We start from the raw sequence: 17,983 nt of genomic DNA on the forward strand, positions 1-17,983 counted from the left end.
AAAGAAATCGCAGGTATTATAAGAATATATTAATAACTAACTAGCTAAAGATAATATCAGGCCTTTAAAGTCATTAGCAAGATATGAAGTTCTATTTATATTAAAAAAGGACAGTAATTTACAATTATATATAGATTATCAGCTACTAAATATTATCATGATTAAGAATTGATATCTGTTATCTTTAATTTCAGAAATCTAAGACAAGATATAAGAAATAAAATGGTTTATTAAGCTTGATATTATAAATATATATTATTGTATATATATCACAGAAGATAAAGAATAGAAGACTATATTTAAAATAAAGTATAGATATTTTAAATACTTGATTATATTATTTAGGCTTACTAACGCACTAGCATTATTTTAGTAATATATTAATAAAGTTCTTAGAGAATATCTTGACAGATTTATAATTATTTATTTAGATAATATATTAATCTTCTTAAAGATTAAGAAAGAATATATAAGATATATAAGACTAATTCTATATAAACTATACCTATATTAATTATAATATAAGCTAAAGAAGTATGAATTCTATATATAGAAGATAGAGTTTCTAAGACACTGAATATCTATAGAAAGAATCTATATTAAGTAAGCTAAAGTATAAGCTATATAGGATTAGTCTTAACTAAGAAATCTGAAAGAACTACAGCAGTTTATTAAATTAATTAACTATTATTAATAATTTATAGACAGATATATTATCTATATAATACTATTCTTTAAGTTTATAAAGAAATTAAAGAAGTATTAGTAGAAAGAACCACAGCAGAGCATGTTTGAAGATATTAAGTAATAACTTATTATATTACTAATACTTGTACAGCACGATCCAGAGAAAGAAATAACTATTAAAACTAATATATTAAACTATATTATTAATATATGTATAACGCAACCCGGAGAAGACAGAAAGCCAAGACTAATTATATTTTATTTAAGAAAGTTGGTTTAAGTGGAACTCAACTATAACATTCATAATAAAGAATTGCTAGTTATAATAATAATATTCAAGCAGTAAAGAGTCTATCTTGAAGAAGTAAAGTATACTGTTATTATAAAGATAGATCATAAGAACTTGATTTATTTTATAATAATTAAAGAGTTGATTAGAAGGCAGGCATAATGGACTGAGATTCTGTTATAATATAACTTTAGAATTATATACTATAAGAGAGTAGAGAATAGATATACAGATATACTGAGCTGCAGGCTAGACTATAAATTAAGTAGAAAAGCTATTAAACTAGCCATCCTGAAGCAAAACACGGATGGGTTGATCAGTTATAATAAGACTAACTTAATAGCAATATTAATATTAAACCCTAGGATTGTTTCTCTCTGTTCCTATTAGCTTAGCTCCCGTTTCAATACGTATCTTGTAAACTGAATCAAAGGTAGTCAGGTTATTAACTATCTAAAAATAACTTAATCTGAATAAAAGAAGAGAAGTAAGGCTAGATAATACCGCACAGCTATCCATAAGTAAGTATGGATGAGTATTATTATTAAGCTCTATTAAAATATAGATTACTTAAAGATAAGTGGATTGAGTATGAAGAATAGAACTAGCTAAGTATATAAAAGAGTATTCTTATATATCCATTCTTTATATATTATTCTATATACTATCAGATCTGTTGTATACCTATTTAGTAATTATAGACTATAATAGTATATTATATACTATATACTTATCTGTATATTATAATCACATGATCCGTACTATTTAATATTTCAGGTTAGGATCTTCTTTAATAAGAGCCCTCTTCTGTCTGGATATGGCCTTCTGTCTGATATATCTATTTTATTAATTGTTTAGCTAGTAAAGGTCTGTAATACTATCTTCTCTTCTTTAAGATTCTTATTCTTAAGAATATAAAGATATATATCTCTTATCCAGATTAACTGAGTTTCTTGATTTTCTTTTTTTTTAGAATAGATTATTATATCTCTGTATAATTATTATAAGAAGTATTATTAGCAGACTGACTAGATTATTTATAATAGTATTCAGATTGATTTTTCTTATACTTGATATAATTCCTACAGTCTTTCTTATTTTATAGATTCTAAAAACCAAAATTGTATGGCCTGCACTTGTTGTGACTAGAAATATAAAAAGTAATTTTATAGTAATTCTAAGTAGAATAAGCTTTAATATAATAAAAAAAAGATAGTTTAAAAAATTAAAGAGACTAAAGAACAGATTGAGCTATTATTTACAAAAATAAAGTGATTATGAAAATATTATAGATTTCTGAAGAATTATAGTGGTTAAATATTAAATCATGATTTAAATATATTAGAATAACTGGATAATAAAGATCCTTTAAATACTGAGAATCTCTAAAAGCTAGAGTATTTAGCTGATAAATATAATACTACTCAACTTACTGTTATATCAGACACTCCTAGTCTGACTTAATTAATTAGTTTTCTTTCTTTCTAGATGAACTTTGACTTATTTATTAGTAATACTGCTTTACAAGTTAATAATAACTTGTTAAATTCTCAATAAGTTTCTATATGTTTTTTGAGATATTATATTTTACTTATTTTATTAGATATTTTAATCTGTTACTAATCTTTTTGTAGTCCAGGATCTTTTTAACTTTATATTCTTTCTCTGTATTATTATCAATCTCTATATTTTCTATAATTCTAGCGTTCTTTAGTGCAGATTCTAATAATGAGATATAAAATACTAGATGAATTTTATTCATTGATTTTAATAATCTTAACTTGTAGTTGACCAGTCTCTTCTTATCTTTAATGATAAATGGTTCTAGCTTGTAATAGTCAAGCTTCTGATTTGATTATTTTATCTTAATGTTTCTGTAGAGTAGAAACATCTTCTCTTCTCTTTTAAAATCAGGTTTTCTTTTATATCTATAATTATAGTACATCTTACTATACAAGTTCATGAATTTAATATCTTGGAATAACTATAAATACATGTTTTCTATAAATATGACAATATTTTCAGCTATATTAATAATTTACTATCTTCTTAATAGTGTTTTCAGAAATCTCGGGTGATATCTGTAATTAGTGTAGAATAATAAGACTCTGATGGTTAAATAACTGATATTATTATATAAGAACTATATTATTAATAATAGATTTATTTAATTATTTTACTAGTAGTTTACATAGTGTCTTAGATATTACTTAATTATCTAGTTAATCTTTTCTATTTATTTATTTATCTGCGGGTGGTAAGCCATTATTATTTATTCTTTTATTTTTATAAGATCTGTAAGTAATCTCCAGAACTTTAAGATAAATAACTTGTCTCGATTTAATATGATATACTTTAATATCTTATAGTATATAATAATATTTTCTAAAAACAGTTCTATTATCTATATTATTATTATTATCATCTTACTTAGTATAAGATAAATATATTTAATAAAATGATTAATAATGATTATGATAGTATCAAATCTTTTTAATTCTGGTAATAAATTAATAAAATTAATTATTATCTATTTTTATAACTGTTATAGCGCCTTCTATACTTACATTTATCTGTAAGATTAGTGCCTTGCCAACTTATTCTTAATATAAGTCTTATATTATCTAATATAATCATATATTTTCTGTCTGAGATTTGGAATATAGTAATTTCTTATAATTAATTTAATTATCTTTTCCATTTTTAAGTAATCTTTAAACAGTCCATCATGGTGCCTAGCTATAATCTCTATTCTTATTATAATTAGTATAAAGATTAATCTGTAAAAGTGTGCTAGTCTATTTTTATTAATAATGATTTTATCTAGTAAGCTCTTACTTATTTTTTAGAGTATTTTATTATTTTTTATACCTTCAGCCAATTATTTAATTAGATTATTGCCTATTTCCAACATTACTGCTAGATTAGTCTTATTATAGTTAATTAATCTATCCGTGTTTTGCTTCAGAATGGTTAATTTAATAGTTTTTTTACTTAATTCATAGTCTGGCCTACAGCTCAGTATATCTGTATATCCATTCTCTATTTTCTTATAATATATAATTCTGAAATCATATTATAACAAAATCTCAGCCCATCGTGCCTGCCTTCTAGTCAACTCTTTGATTATTATAAAATAAATCAAGTTCTTATGATCTATCTTTATAATAACAGTATACTTTACTTCTTCAAGGTAGACTCTTTACTGCTTAAATATTATTATTATAACTAGTAATTCTTTATTATGAATGTTATAGTTGAGTTCCACTTAAACCAACTTTCTTAAATAAAATATAATTAGTCTTGGCTTTCTGTCTTCTCCGGGTTGCGTTATACATATATTAATAATATAGTCTGATATGTCAGTTTTAATGATTATTTCTTTTTCTGGATTGTGTTGTATAAATACTAATAATATAATAAGTTATTGCTTGATACTTTTAAACATGCTCTGTTGTAGTTCTTTCTACTAGTACTTCTTCAACTTCTTTATAAGCTTGAAGAGTAGTATTATATAGATAGTGTATCTATCTATAAATTATTAATAGTAATTAACTAATCTAATAAACTGCTGTAGTTCTTTCAGATTCTTAGATTAAGGCTAATCCTGTATGGCTTGTACTTTTACTTACTTAGTATAGATTCTTTCTATAGATATTCAATATCCCAGGAACTCTGTCTTCTATATATAGAATTCATACTTCTTTAGCTTATATCATAACTGATATAGATATAATTTATATAGAACTAATCTTATATATTTTATATATTCTTCCTCAGTCTTTAAGAAGATCAATATATTATTTAAATAAGTAATTATAAATCTATCAAGATATTTTTTAAGAACTTTATTAATATATCACTGAAATAACGCTAGTGTATTAATAAGTCTAAATAGTATAATCAAGTACTTAAAATATCTATACTTTATTCTGAATGCGGTTTTCCATTTTTCATCTTCTGTAATATATATATAATAATATATATTTATAATATCAAGCTTAATAAATCACTTTATTCCTTATATCTTGTCTTGGATTTCTGAAATCAAAGATAACGGGTATTAATCCTTGATTATAATAATATTTAATAGCTGATAATCCATATATAGCTGTAAATTACTGTCCTTTTTTGATATAAATAGGACTTTATATTTTACTAGTAACTTTAAAAGCCTGATATTATCTTTAGCTAGCTAGTTATTAATATATTTTTATAGTGTCTGTGATTTCTTTTTAGATCTTAAATAAATCTTTCTATATATTAATAACTTTTTTTTTTTATAGAAATAATATGATTATACTTTCTATACTAAGATAATTCAGATTATTCTAGCTACTTAAATAAGTTTTTAAATCTCTTATATTATGATAAAATCTGTATATTATTCCTGACTATAGTTAGAAGTTTCTATAAATCTTTTAATCTCTAGATAGTCTTCTTAATCTCTATATTAGAGCTGTTAATACTGTACTTTCAGTACTTATTTATTATTATTAATATCTATTTTAATAATTTTATAAATTAATCTCTTTATAATAACTTGATTACTGTTATTACTTGTGTAACTATACTTGAGATGTTATTTTTCTCTAAATTATCTCTAATATCTGGTGTGTTAGGCTTTTATAATGATCTTAATCTTTTCTTGCTAAATTATTTAATCCTTGCTTCAGCTCTATACTAAGTAGCAGACTGTACGGATCCAGATCCCATACCTGGTCCTTGCTAGTATTATCTTAGATAATTACAATTCATGAATTAAAGACTCTCAGTCTTTTAATTAATTTGTAGATTATGATTTTTAAGCTATAAAATCCTTAATATAATATTATACTGTTTTAAAGATGTCATATTAAAGTCTATATACTTATAGTAACTTTTTATAATTATAAATACAGTTCCTGACTTAATTATTAACATAAGAATTCCTAAATTCTCTTTATTTAATTTTATAATTAATTTAGATTCTTCTTTTTATTATCTAAGTATCTTAAATTATTATATAAATCTAAAGTATATAAAGTTCCTGGTTGCTCCAGAGTCTACCAGTACTTAGACTAGTTAATCTAATATAATTATTTAGATCTTTAAATATGGTTCTGATTCTGTAACTACTAACTGCTATTCCAGCTAGTTAAGTTCTAACTATTATAAATATCTTCTTAGAAATCTTGAGTTTTTTATCTTTACTATGTAATATATCATACACTGATTATTAAAACATGCTAGTCAATATATTAATCTATAGTAAGAATATCTCTGATATTCTTTACACGTGTAATTAAAAATATTATATAAATAATAGCTTATCTTAGCCCTAACTACTTCCAATACCCTAGATCGGTAGTTAGCGATATACTTCTAATTATAGTATATTAAACATATATTCATATAATATACAAGCCAAGGGAGTTTATTATATTTCCAATAATCTTTACTTTCTTTAAAATAAATATATAGATATAGTTTATTATATCAAGATTCTATTCCAGCAATATTTATCTTCTAATTAATCTTTAATAACTAATAATAATAATCTATATTATCTTATCTACATGTTAAACAAACTTCCAGGTAACAAGGATATTTCTGTAGATATTATTTTTAAGTCTTATTTTATGATTTCCAATATTTTAAATCTTAATATGGGTAATACTATATGATTATCTTAAACTTTAAACAGAATCATGCTAGATTCTCCAAGATCTTCTTTAAAATATGGTCTAATTAATAAATAATATTTTCTTGATTATTCTTCTAATTCTTCTTATCCTTATTTTACTATAATAGATAGAGTTTACTAATTTCTGATAAGGGTTTTTCAAGGATATTAGATATCTCGCTAAGTCTCTTCTTACTAGATTTAAGATCTTTAAATAATATATTATACTCTTTATTTAATAGTTTATCTTTATTTTAAACTATACTAGGATAATTATTTCTTGAAACTGGCTTATAATTATTATTATTAACTTTTATAGTCCAAGCTAATAGTACAGACAATTATTAATCTTTTTGTTAACTAGATAGTACTGTTAACTTATCCAGGATGATCTATTATCTTAATTAATCATGATATATCCTATTCTCTAACAGTTAATTATATTAAATAATATATAATTTCTTATTATCTGGTATCTGCATCACAGATTCCGTCTAAATCTTATATTAAATAATGATAATATTATAGACTTCTCTGCCTTAATCTTGATATATAGCTCTTAATTACTTTTAAGACTATTACTATTTCTAACTGTAGTCTTTTAACTAGTGACCTGCTTTACCGCAGCTAAAGTACAAATAGTTTTTTTTATACTGTTTAAGTTTCTCTTTAGATACTCAAGTCTCTTGAATCTAATATTATACAGCATCCAGCTTCATAAATTTCAGCCTGTAAAGATCTTCATATCCTAAGTTTCTAGGTTATGCTGACCTTCCGTTATTAGCTCGGTAATCTAGCTAGTTATTATATTAAGATATAGACCCGCTAGTCCACCAACCTTCTTATTATTTTATATTAAAATTATATAATTTATTATTAATCTTTATAATTACTTTAATTATCTTAGTCAAGGTGTCCGGTTGTTCTTATTAAATAATCTTTTTTTAGATCTCTATTTTAAGTCTTTCTTTAAATCATAAGATATAGATATTATTATTCTAGTCTAAATAACTAATGATTTACTAAAACTCTGAAGTATATACAAATACTGATCTTATCTATTTAAATTATTATAACTTTTATTTAATATTTTATACTATATTAATATCTCCGAACATTTATTCAAGACACTGTTTAAATCTGGTATAACTAATAAAAAGTTATTTTATATTATTATTCTGATTATTTACTAACTTCTCTTATTACTTATAAATATATAGTTTAAACTAATTAAATACTACTCCGGTAAGATAAATAGATATAAAAAAGATCTTATTCTCTTTATTCTTAAGCTTTTTCTTATTTATGTTAAGATACAAGTCTAACTGGGTTAAGAAAGCCTTGAGCTTCGCTTATTTACTGTTAAATAATTCAGGTGGTTAGATCTTAACAGATTTAACTAATAAGTAACCTTCAAGTAACTGGTTCTTTTATTTTAAAGCCATGATGCTTTCTTGTAGCTGACTAATCATGTCTATCAGTTTCTTAATTATCAGGCCCTGCTGCTAAGGCGCTCGCAATATGTTTAATATAGTCAATATAATAACTAATTATTACTAAGTAATACTCATACTGACTAGTACTTAATATATTAAATCCTAGGATTACTTCTTCCTGTTTCTATTAACTTAGCTTCTGTTCTAATACATATCTTATAAACTAAATCAAAGATAATCAGGTTATTAACTATCTAAAGATAACTTGATCTGAATAGAAAAAGAGAAATAAGACTAGATAGTACTGTGCAGCTATCTATAAGTAAGTATAAACAAGTATTATTATTAAGCTTTACTAAAATATAGATTATTTAAAGATAAGTAGATTAAGCATAAAGAACAGAATTAGCTAAGTATATAAAGAAGTATTCTTATATATCTATTCTCTGTATACTATTCTATATATCATCGGGTCTGTTATATATCTACTTAATAATCATAAACCATGATAATATATTATATATTATATACTTATTTATATACTATGATCATGTAATCTATACTATCTAATATTTTAAGTTAAGATCTTTTTTAATAAGAGTCTCCTTTTATCTGAATATGGTCTTCTATCTAATATATCTATTTTACTAGTTGTTCAGCTAGCAGGGGTCTGTAATAATTAGAAATAGATAATAATCTAATTAAGTAATTAGCTGAAGATATGAAAAATAATAAAATATTTTAAAAAATAAGTAAGGACTTATTAGATAAGATTATTATTAATAAAGATAGATTAACATACTTTCACAGATTAATCTTTATATTAATTATAATAAGAATAGAGATTATGGTTAAACACCATGACAGACTACTTAAGGATTACTTAAAAGTGGAAAAGATAACTGAACTAATCACAAGGAATTATTATATTCTAAACTTTAAATAAAAAATATATAATTATATTAAATAATACAAGACTTATATCAGAAATAAGCTTATAAGGCATTAATTCTATGAATAAATATAAGTACAGGAAGTGCTATAATAATTATAAGAATAGATAATAATTAACTTTATTAGTCTACTACCAGAATTAAAAGAGTTTAATATTATTACAGTTATTACTAATTGTCTTATTAAATATATTTATCTTGTATTAAGCAAGATAATAATAACAGTAATATAGATGGTAGAACTGTTTTTAGAAAATATTATTATATACTATAGAATACTAAAGTATATTATATTAGATTAAGATAAGTTATTTATCTTAAAGTTCTAGAGATTACTTGTAAATCTTATAAGAATAAAAGAATAAATAATAATAGCTTACTACCCGCAAATGAATAGGCAAATAAAAAGGATTAATCAGATAATTAAATAATATTTAAGATATTATATAAACTACTAGCAGAATAATTAAATAAATCTATTATTAATAATATAGTTCTTATATAATAATACTAGTTACTTAATTATTAGAGTCTCACTGTTTTATACTAATTACAAATATTACTTGAGATTTCTGGAAATATTATTAAGAAAATAATAAGTTATTAATATAATTAAGAATATTATTATATTCACAGGAAACATATATTTATAATTATTTTAAAATATTGAGTTTATAAACTTGTATAGTAAAATATACTATAATCATAAATATAGAAAGAAACCTAATCTTAAAAAAGGAAAGAAGATGTTCTTACTCCGCAGAAATATTAAGATAAAATAATTAAGTCAGAAGTTTGACTATCACAAGCTAAGACTATTTATTATTAAAGATAAGAAGAGACTAGTCAACTATAAGTTAAGATTACTAAAATCAATGAACAAAATTCATCCAGTATTTTATATCTCATTGTTAGAACCTGTATTAAAGAATACTAAAATCATAGAAAATATGGAGATTGATAATAATATAAAGGAAAAATATAAAGTTAAAAAGATTTTAGATTATAAGAAGATTAGTAGTAAATCATAGTATCTAGTAAAATAAGAAGAATATAATATCTTAGAAAATATATGAGAATTTATCAAGAATTTAACAGGCTATTACTAGCTTATAAAGTAATATTATTAACAGACAGGTCAAAGTTTGTTTAGAAAGAAAAGAAACTAATTAACTAAGTTAGACTAGGAGTATCTGATATAGCAGCAAGTTAAGCAGTATTATATTTATTAACCAGATACTCTAGCTCTCAGAGATTCTCAGCGCTTAGAGAATCCTTATTATCTAGTTACTTCAATATATTTAAGTCGTGATTTAATATCTGATTACCATAATTCTTTAGAAACCTGCAATGTTTTCATAACTACTTTATTTTTGTAAATAATAGCTTAATCTGCTCTTCAGTCTCTTTAATCTCTTAAGCTATTCTTTCTTTATTATATTAAAGCTTATCCTACTTAAAATCACTGTGAAATTATTTTTTATATTTATAGCTACAATAACTGCAGGCCGCGTAATTTTGGTTTTTAGAATCCATGAAATAAGAAAGACTATAAAAATCATACTAAGTATAAGAAAAATTGATCTGGATACTGTTATAAATAATCTAATCAGCCTGCTGATAGTACTCCTTGTAATGATTATATAAAGATATAATAATCTATCTTAAGAGAAAAAGAAACCAAGGACTTAGCTGACCTGGATAAGAGACACGCATCTTTATGTTCTTGAGAATAAGAATCTTAAAGAAGGGAAGGTGGTATTACGGACCTCTGCTAGCTGAATAACTAGTAAGATGGGTATGTTAGATAGAAGGCCATATCCAGACAGAAGGAGGCTCTTATTGAGGAGGATCCTGACCTGAACTATCAGACAGTATAGATCATGTAACCACAGTATATAGACAGGCATGTAGTATATAATATACCATCATGATCTATGACTACCAAGTGGGTATATGACAGACCTGATGGTATAAAGTATGGTATACAGGGAACGAATATATAAGGATACTTCTTTATATATTTAACTAGTTCTGTTCTTCGTGCTTAATTCAAATTATCTTTAAGTAACCTATGTTTTGGTAGAGCTTAGTGACAACACTCATCCGCACTTACTTACGGATAGCTGCGCAGCACTATCTAGCCTTACTTCTCTTCTTCTGTTTAGATCAAGTCATCTTTAGATAGTCAACAACCTGACTATCTTTGATTCAGTTCACAAGGTACATATCGGAACGGGAGCTAAGCTAACAGGAACAGGGAGAAGCGATCCTAGGGTTTGACAACAACCTTACTACAACGGGTGCTACTAACCCCCTCGGGCCACTATGTAATTTTGGCATTACAATGGGTTCTACTATGACATGTGAATTTGATGAGAAACCCACGGCATGGGTATATATATTTAGGGGTGAACTATTTAGCTCACTTCCACACTCACGGTGATAGTATTCAAAACCTATTAAACTTTTGCTATACCGCAGCCCAAGCCCTAAGCCAACAAAACAAGCATCTCAGCATCCACAAAGAAGAAAATTAAACCCTCTCCTCCCTCCCGCCCACCACCCCTACAACCATCAATCCTAGCTCCACTCCATCATGATTCAATCCAACTCCACCACCGGCCCCGTATAAACATGCCTCGCCCTAAGTACATAATAAACAATCGCCAAAATAACCGTCCCGAGTGTCCCCACCACACTATAATTCATATTCTCCACGGAAACCGGCAACTCGGTGGGCCAATAACTAAAGAAGATCACGATCACGATATAAATAATCGCATACGTATTAATCAGAATACCCCAGATACCAGGGACCCGGAAGGGGCCCCACATGAGCTTCGCGCCGGGGACATTCACCACGGAGTCGTCGCTCTCGTTGTGGTTGGAGATGGAACCGGAGGTACGACGCCAGAGGAGGAGAACGGCGACGATCAGGTACGAGGAGTAGAGACCGGAGACGGCCATGGAGACGACGTCGTTGAGGGCCACGCTGGAGCCGATGTTGATGAGGCCTAACAGGCAGCAGATGGTCATGGTGAGGAAGATGGAGTAGGTGGGGAGGAAGGTGCGGTTGGAGACCTGGTTGGTTTATTAGTATTGGGGTTAATGGTGGGGGGAGGGGGAGGGGGGGACGAACATGGCTCCAGATGCGCCAGCCGGGAACGCCGCGGTCACGGGCAAAAGACCAGAATTGGCGAGAGGTGGCGGTTAACATGGCCAGGGCGGCGCAGATACCGACGATGACGAGGATGGAGGACAGGCCGAGTGCGCCGGAGACGGTGCCCGTGGCTTGTTTAAAGATTTCCATGAAGGGATAGCCGGTGTTGGTTTTCAATGCGTTTTCGACGCTGCCCATGCAGAAGAGGGTGGCGATTAGCATGGTGAATCCTAGGGTGCCGTTGATGGCGACACTGAGGAGGATGGCCCGGGGGATGACTATGGTGGCGTGGTTGACTTCTTCGGCCATCTGGTAGAGTAAGAGGGGGTTGGTTGGGTGGAAGGAGGATGTGGGGGCTTACGTGCACGGCGGCATCACCACCAGCAAAGGCAAAGACACAACCGGTCATGCCGACGAAGAAGGATAGACCGTCGGTGTAGAGGTTTCCGCCGTTGGTGAACTCGGTAAAAACCTCCCGGGTCGACTTGTGGTCGGCCATGTAGGTCATAGGGATGAGCACGCCAAAGTATCCCAGGATGTGGATCACGAGGATGAGGGTTTCCAGACGAGGGAGGAATTTTCCTCCGATGGTGTTGACTCCGAGGGCGACCAGTACGACGGCCCACATCAGAAGGGTGCCTTGGTATGGCAGCGCGTTGTAGGCGCTGCGTCCGAGGATGATTGCGCCCTGGATCTCCGTTCCAGCCATGTAGGACGATGATGCGAAGGCGGCTTGCCATCCGATGACCGTTAACCATCCTATCGTTCGTTAGTTACATGGTCCTGTAAAGTCGCATTCAAGTACCAACCTGTGATATAACTCAAGAACTTCATATACCGGGGAGGCGCAAGCATAGCACACCAATGGTATTGACCTCCGGAGGTCGGCGCCCTGACCGGTCAGCACATAGCCATGGAACTAGGGCATTCATCTCAACTCACATGGACGCCATCTCGGACAGCAACACAAAGCTACATGCCGTTCCCGTCCACGCAAAGATAAACGAGTACACCGCACCAGCCGATCCACCACTGTTATCCCGTCAGCTCAGCTCAAGTATAGAATCGAGGAAGGACGGACTTTTCGAGAGGGATCGTGAAGGTCCTATACCAGTCAGCTGCAATGCCATCCCAAACAACCACGAAGCATCTTACGATAAAATCCCCTCCCAAGTACCAAGAATGGTACAACTCAGACCAATAATCGAAAGAATGCCAAAGTTCCGCTGCAAACCACAACCAAAGCATTAGCCCCAAACACATGAACAGAATCATCCCAACATACCTTCAAAACCGGCTTCTTGCCCAACCGAGCCAGGGCCGCATTATCACGGGCATCACGCGAATCCATATCCAACATCTCATGATTAGCCGAGCTAGCCCGGTTCTTCATCTCGTAGGACGCCATAATGAAAAGGCAGGTTTGCAAAGTCCACGACCAGCGTGAGGCAAAAGTGCAGAGGGAGGAAGTGCGAGCGATTAATATAATATAACGCAACGGGCCAGCTAGCTAGACCGACCACTGCAACAATCCAGTCGAGATGCAGCAGAAATTAAAGCCGTTGATCGAGGTACAGCATTCTAACGCCACTACCGCGGTTAGTGTTGCTTGTTAGTTGTTAGCAGTTAGCCAGCTCGGGGATATGCATGCAGGCCCGGTCGATGGGCGCCGGATTCAGCAGCTGTATCCGGGGATGATATATGCGTGTGTCCAGGGGTAAATGAACAATGACCCTGAAGTGGACAATTGGGAACACTGAGGGGGGTGCACGAGGTAGGTAAGCTTTGGAGGCGGGTCAGGCCAGCCAGCCAGCCGTGCTGGGCTGGACAGATGGCGACTCAGTTGGAGACTATCTACTCCGTCGAAATAGTCGATAGGACCGACGGGTGGCCAGTGGAGACTGACTGGAGGCAAGGTCATCGGGGGCCCTAATCGCGCAGCTACTAGTGCTGCCACTAGAGAAACACACGGCCGGCCGGTCTCCGTCCCCATGCGGCGCAGGCTCCTTGCATTAGGACTTAGGTAGGGCCCCCGGTACATTGCATCTGACTGGTGGGTCTTGTTTCTGTCATTTCCAGTTTGTCCCCTCACTTGGGGACCCGCTGATGTTGTCTGCGACCGTGTGGTTTGGTTCCCTGATACCACGGCGAGCCAAACACCCAGACCAGCATCCAGCCCCTGCACCAGAACCACGGCCAGGATGTCGACTACTGAATTTAGAAACGCATCCAATGCAGCGAATAAACTCTAGAAATCCTACCGGGAGGTATGATTCGTCTGGCAACGTGCTGGAACGATCGAAGGATCTAGTGCTGATGGTATGTGCTATCTATCGCGCACATGGAACACGACCAGCAGGAAGGGAGATGAGAAGACAACAAAAGCGGAGACCAGCCGACGGGACCGTGGGTGAGATTAATAACACGCATGACTATTACACAGTACACAGTGGAACGGACAGGGGACGGACTGGATCGAGATAATAGTAGTAATCACCCGACGGACACCAGATACATACTACATAGATAGATAGATAGATAGATAGGACAAAGAACATCCAATGATTAATTACTTACTCCGTCGTCTCACCGTCGGCGCAGTGGCAATCCCACGACCAAGCATCCACGTCTGAACCCTTAGCCAAAGTCTAATGATGCAATTTGATCCCCCCGCCGCCGCCCAGAACGAATGACGGCCGAGACTTGACCAGGATTCGAATCCTAGCTGGGCCATGCGATTACTTGCCCTCTCCGGATTGATTGATTGCATGGCCCGGCCGGTCCCTCCCTCCTCCCTGGGCTTCCGTACCGTATCGCCCTGCATCGATCGAAATCTCCCCTTCGTCTTACGAAATACCTAGTTAGTAGAGTAGGTAGAGTATTTACTCGAGATGGTACCCGCGTCAGCCCTGCTTCCGCCCCCTAAGTAGATCCGAATCACCACCCTGCGTGACATGATTCCCGCCGAGGATCAGCGTCAGCAATTTGGTTGCCCTTCATGGGACGGTTCTCAGGAGACACAAAAGATCCGGCCGTCAATGTATCGACATGGTTTCTGCTGGTGACTTCCGCGCTGAGTGTGATTTTTCGGCTCGGGACGAAGTATGGTTCGTTTCGCACGCTCACTAATGATGATTATCTGATTGTTGCGTCGTTGGTGGGTTCAATTGCCTCTGTTCTATTTTGTTCGATTATGCAAAGTCCAAAAAGCTAATGAGTAATAGGTGTTCTGCGTCGGTCAATCCGTCGCAGTGTCAATGGCTGTCGCAAACGGCTATGGATATCATTATTCTACGTTGAGCGCAGAGCGCTTCGACGATATGATGAAGGTATGAGCCACATGGAAACATGCCTCTGCCATTGACCTTTGCTAAGATATTGCATCAGTCCCAATATGCCGCTTCTCTCCTCTACCCTATCAGTCTCTACTTCTCCAAGATATCCCTGTCATGCTTCATCCGCAACCTGACCCCAAAGGCCAAAGACCACCTGGTCGCATACGTGGTACAGATCTCTGTGACCATTCTGGCGCTGGTCTCTTTCTTGGGGACTGCTTTCCAATGCAGTCTGCCCAGGGCCTGGGATTATTATGCGGGGAAATGCATGAACCTGGTACCCACTCCCCACCACTGCGATCATACCCACAGGAAGGTTAACAAGGAAACCATCGCAGGCAGCATGGCACTATTTCATGGGCGCGACCAACATCATCACCGACGCCATGATCACCCTCCAAGCATTGTATCTGATATCGCGCATCCAAACGTCTCGAAAACGCAAGATCGTCTTTGCTAGTATTTTTCTCTCGCGAGTCCTGTCCGTCCCTTCACCCCCCTGCCCTAATACCCCACTGACCAGAAACCAGGGTAATCCTAATCAGCATCCTGGAGCTCATCCTCGTCTCTCAAACCGCCAACACCAACGACCCCTCCTACAGCACATGGGGCATCACCATCAGCATCGAAACCATCCAATGTCTCAGCATCGTGACCGCCTGCTGGGCCCAACTGAAACCATTCCTGAATATGCTTAAATCCAACGGGTTGCGGATCCAAGGCGTGGATTACCGATCGACCAACAACCAGACGAAATGGTCGACGACGCGATCGGGAAACCCGACGGAGAGCAAATACACGCGCAGCGGGGAGCACGAGTTGATGGGGATGGGGGCGGGCCAGGGGAATGTCACGACGGTGTCGGCGGCGCGGTTGTCGGATGAGGATAGCCAGTCGAGTCAGACGGGCATCATTCGGGAGATCCGGACGTGGGTGGTGAGTGAGGAGGTGGAGACGGAGGAGACGTGACTGTCATACATTCCACTCTTTTGGGTTTCCTATTTTGATTGCCTAGATGTCTTGTTAGAGGGGATGGGGGACTTAATTTCTCTGTGCATAATTTTTATTCCTATCCGGATGGATGTATAATATTGTCGGATTGTTGGAGAAGATGACACCCTGACTGAGGGGCAGCGCGATAAGCCGGCCGGCCCTAAGGAACCATCACGCGCAGCGGCAGAAGAGACGAAACGTCCGTCTGGAATAGGGGTCGCGCTTATACCAACTAGGATTAGAATGGACCAACAGTCCAAGATAGTACATATTATATAACCTGGATATTAATATTTAATTCACCACCCTGACGTGGCTCGCATGGACCTTCTGCTAGTCCCCATCCGGGCCCAGACCCGGCCAAGGCCCGAGCTGAGCTCGACTGAAAGGCCGAATGAAACAAAGCATTGTTTGGGCTTGGGACATTGAAAGGTGAAGACCCAAATGGCATTATTATGATGGGATGACCTGCTCCCCAGAACAGTGCTATGCCCGCGACCGTGAACACCAGGGTTCCTTTACCCAAGGTTGACAGCCCGCAGTAAGTGGCCTCGGGCGTGGAATCGGATTGGGCCACTGGCCACCGCCGCGCCACACTCCCCTCCCCCATCAGTCCCAATCCCCCTGGACGGCCACATTGGGAGTTGACCGGGGGTACGTATCCTCGTAGGTGCTCTGCCCCGAATTTGTGGACAGTCGGGACGATGGGGAACAGTGATTCCAAGTCGCGATTTAGATAAGATAGAAAGCAGTCGACCGATCAGTCCTCGGTGGAGAAAGTGAGACCGTGCGACCCTGCAAAACACACATCTTCCGAGATTGGGACAGCGTTCTGGAAGGCAAATTGTTCTAGAGAATCATGGCTGGTGCCTGAGAGGCAGATCCACCCCGTTTGAAGGCAAAGGAGGGCCATCGTTGCCGAGGTACAACGTGCAATGCGTTGGGGCGTCGGGAGGGGTAGAAAAAAGCAATTATGCCAACGCAGAACCAATTCAAGTCGTCACGCGTCCATTCCCTCTGACTGCGCCTCCAGTGGCTTCTTCCACCCCCCTGCCTCAGAGGAGGAGGAGGAGGAGGAGGAGGAGGAGGAGGAGGGAGGGAGGTGCCCGGGCTTGGGAGTTTACCCTCGGGGCAGTGACTCAAGCAGTGCACTCCCCAAAGCATTCAGTGATCGTGACAAGACTCGGAAGCTAATGTATGTGCATCCATTAGGTACTCCGCAAGAGCAGTCGATTATCCATTCCGCCTCCAGCACGGCGACTTTCTCTTCGTGCTAGAGCACTAGCCAGGGTCCGATCCTACTGATTAACTCCCCGGATGAAGAGCCACAGTTGCCAAATTTGACCTGGGCTGGTAGCATGACAACATGACGTAAGATACGCCTGCTTAGCCCGACCCAAAGGGGCACGCCGTGATGATATCCCCGCCATGGCTCACAGCCTTCCGGACAATACAGAGTGGT

The 17,983-nt window shown here is 34.8% G+C and overlaps 3 protein-coding genes across 3 annotated transcripts; 1 reads left to right on the forward strand and 2 right to left on the reverse strand.

The window, feature by feature from the left end:
• Positions 1 to 11,634: 11,634 nt before the first annotated feature.
• Positions 11,635 to 13,601, reverse strand: BO94DRAFT_461105 (putative GABA permease; the record flags this gene model as incomplete). The annotated part of the gene is made up of 8 exons (XM_025607913.1): positions 11,635 to 12,114; positions 12,173 to 12,502; positions 12,555 to 12,952; positions 13,003 to 13,085; positions 13,136 to 13,225; positions 13,275 to 13,298; positions 13,349 to 13,419; positions 13,479 to 13,601. The coding sequence occupies 8 exons, from the start codon at positions 13,599 to 13,601 to the stop codon at positions 11,635 to 11,637; spliced, it is 1,599 nt and encodes a 532-aa protein (XP_025469721.1).
• Positions 13,602 to 13,656: 55 nt separating this feature from the next.
• BO94DRAFT_357262 (uncharacterized protein) lies at positions 13,657 to 14,345 on the reverse strand. Its single transcript, XM_025607145.1, has one exon. The coding sequence runs from the start codon at positions 14,232 to 14,234 to the stop codon at positions 13,869 to 13,871; it is 366 nt and encodes a 121-aa protein (XP_025469722.1). The 5' UTR covers positions 14,235 to 14,345; the 3' UTR covers positions 13,657 to 13,868.
• An 846-nt stretch (positions 14,346 to 15,191) lies between these two features.
• Positions 15,192 to 16,497, forward strand: BO94DRAFT_460653 (uncharacterized protein; the record flags this gene model as incomplete). Its single annotated transcript, XM_025607889.1, has 5 exons — positions 15,192 to 15,350; positions 15,418 to 15,522; positions 15,581 to 15,805; positions 15,867 to 16,009; positions 16,059 to 16,497. The coding sequence occupies 5 exons, from the start codon at positions 15,192 to 15,194 to the stop codon at positions 16,495 to 16,497; spliced, it is 1,071 nt and encodes a 356-aa protein (XP_025469723.1).
• Between the last annotated feature and the right edge of the window lie 1,486 nt (positions 16,498 to 17,983).

This window comes from Aspergillus sclerotioniger (assembly GCF_003184525.1).
Source record: "Aspergillus sclerotioniger CBS 115572 chromosome Unknown BO94scaffold_7, whole genome shotgun sequence".
NCBI classification, from domain to species: domain Eukaryota; kingdom Fungi; phylum Ascomycota; class Eurotiomycetes; order Eurotiales; family Aspergillaceae; genus Aspergillus; species Aspergillus sclerotioniger.

Bases quoted from the DNA above. Each gene is read 5' to 3' on its own strand.
- BO94DRAFT_357262 (XM_025607145.1), bottom strand. From the start codon at position 14,234: ATGTACCGGGGGCCCTACCTAAGTCCTAATGCAAGGAGCCTGCGCCGC.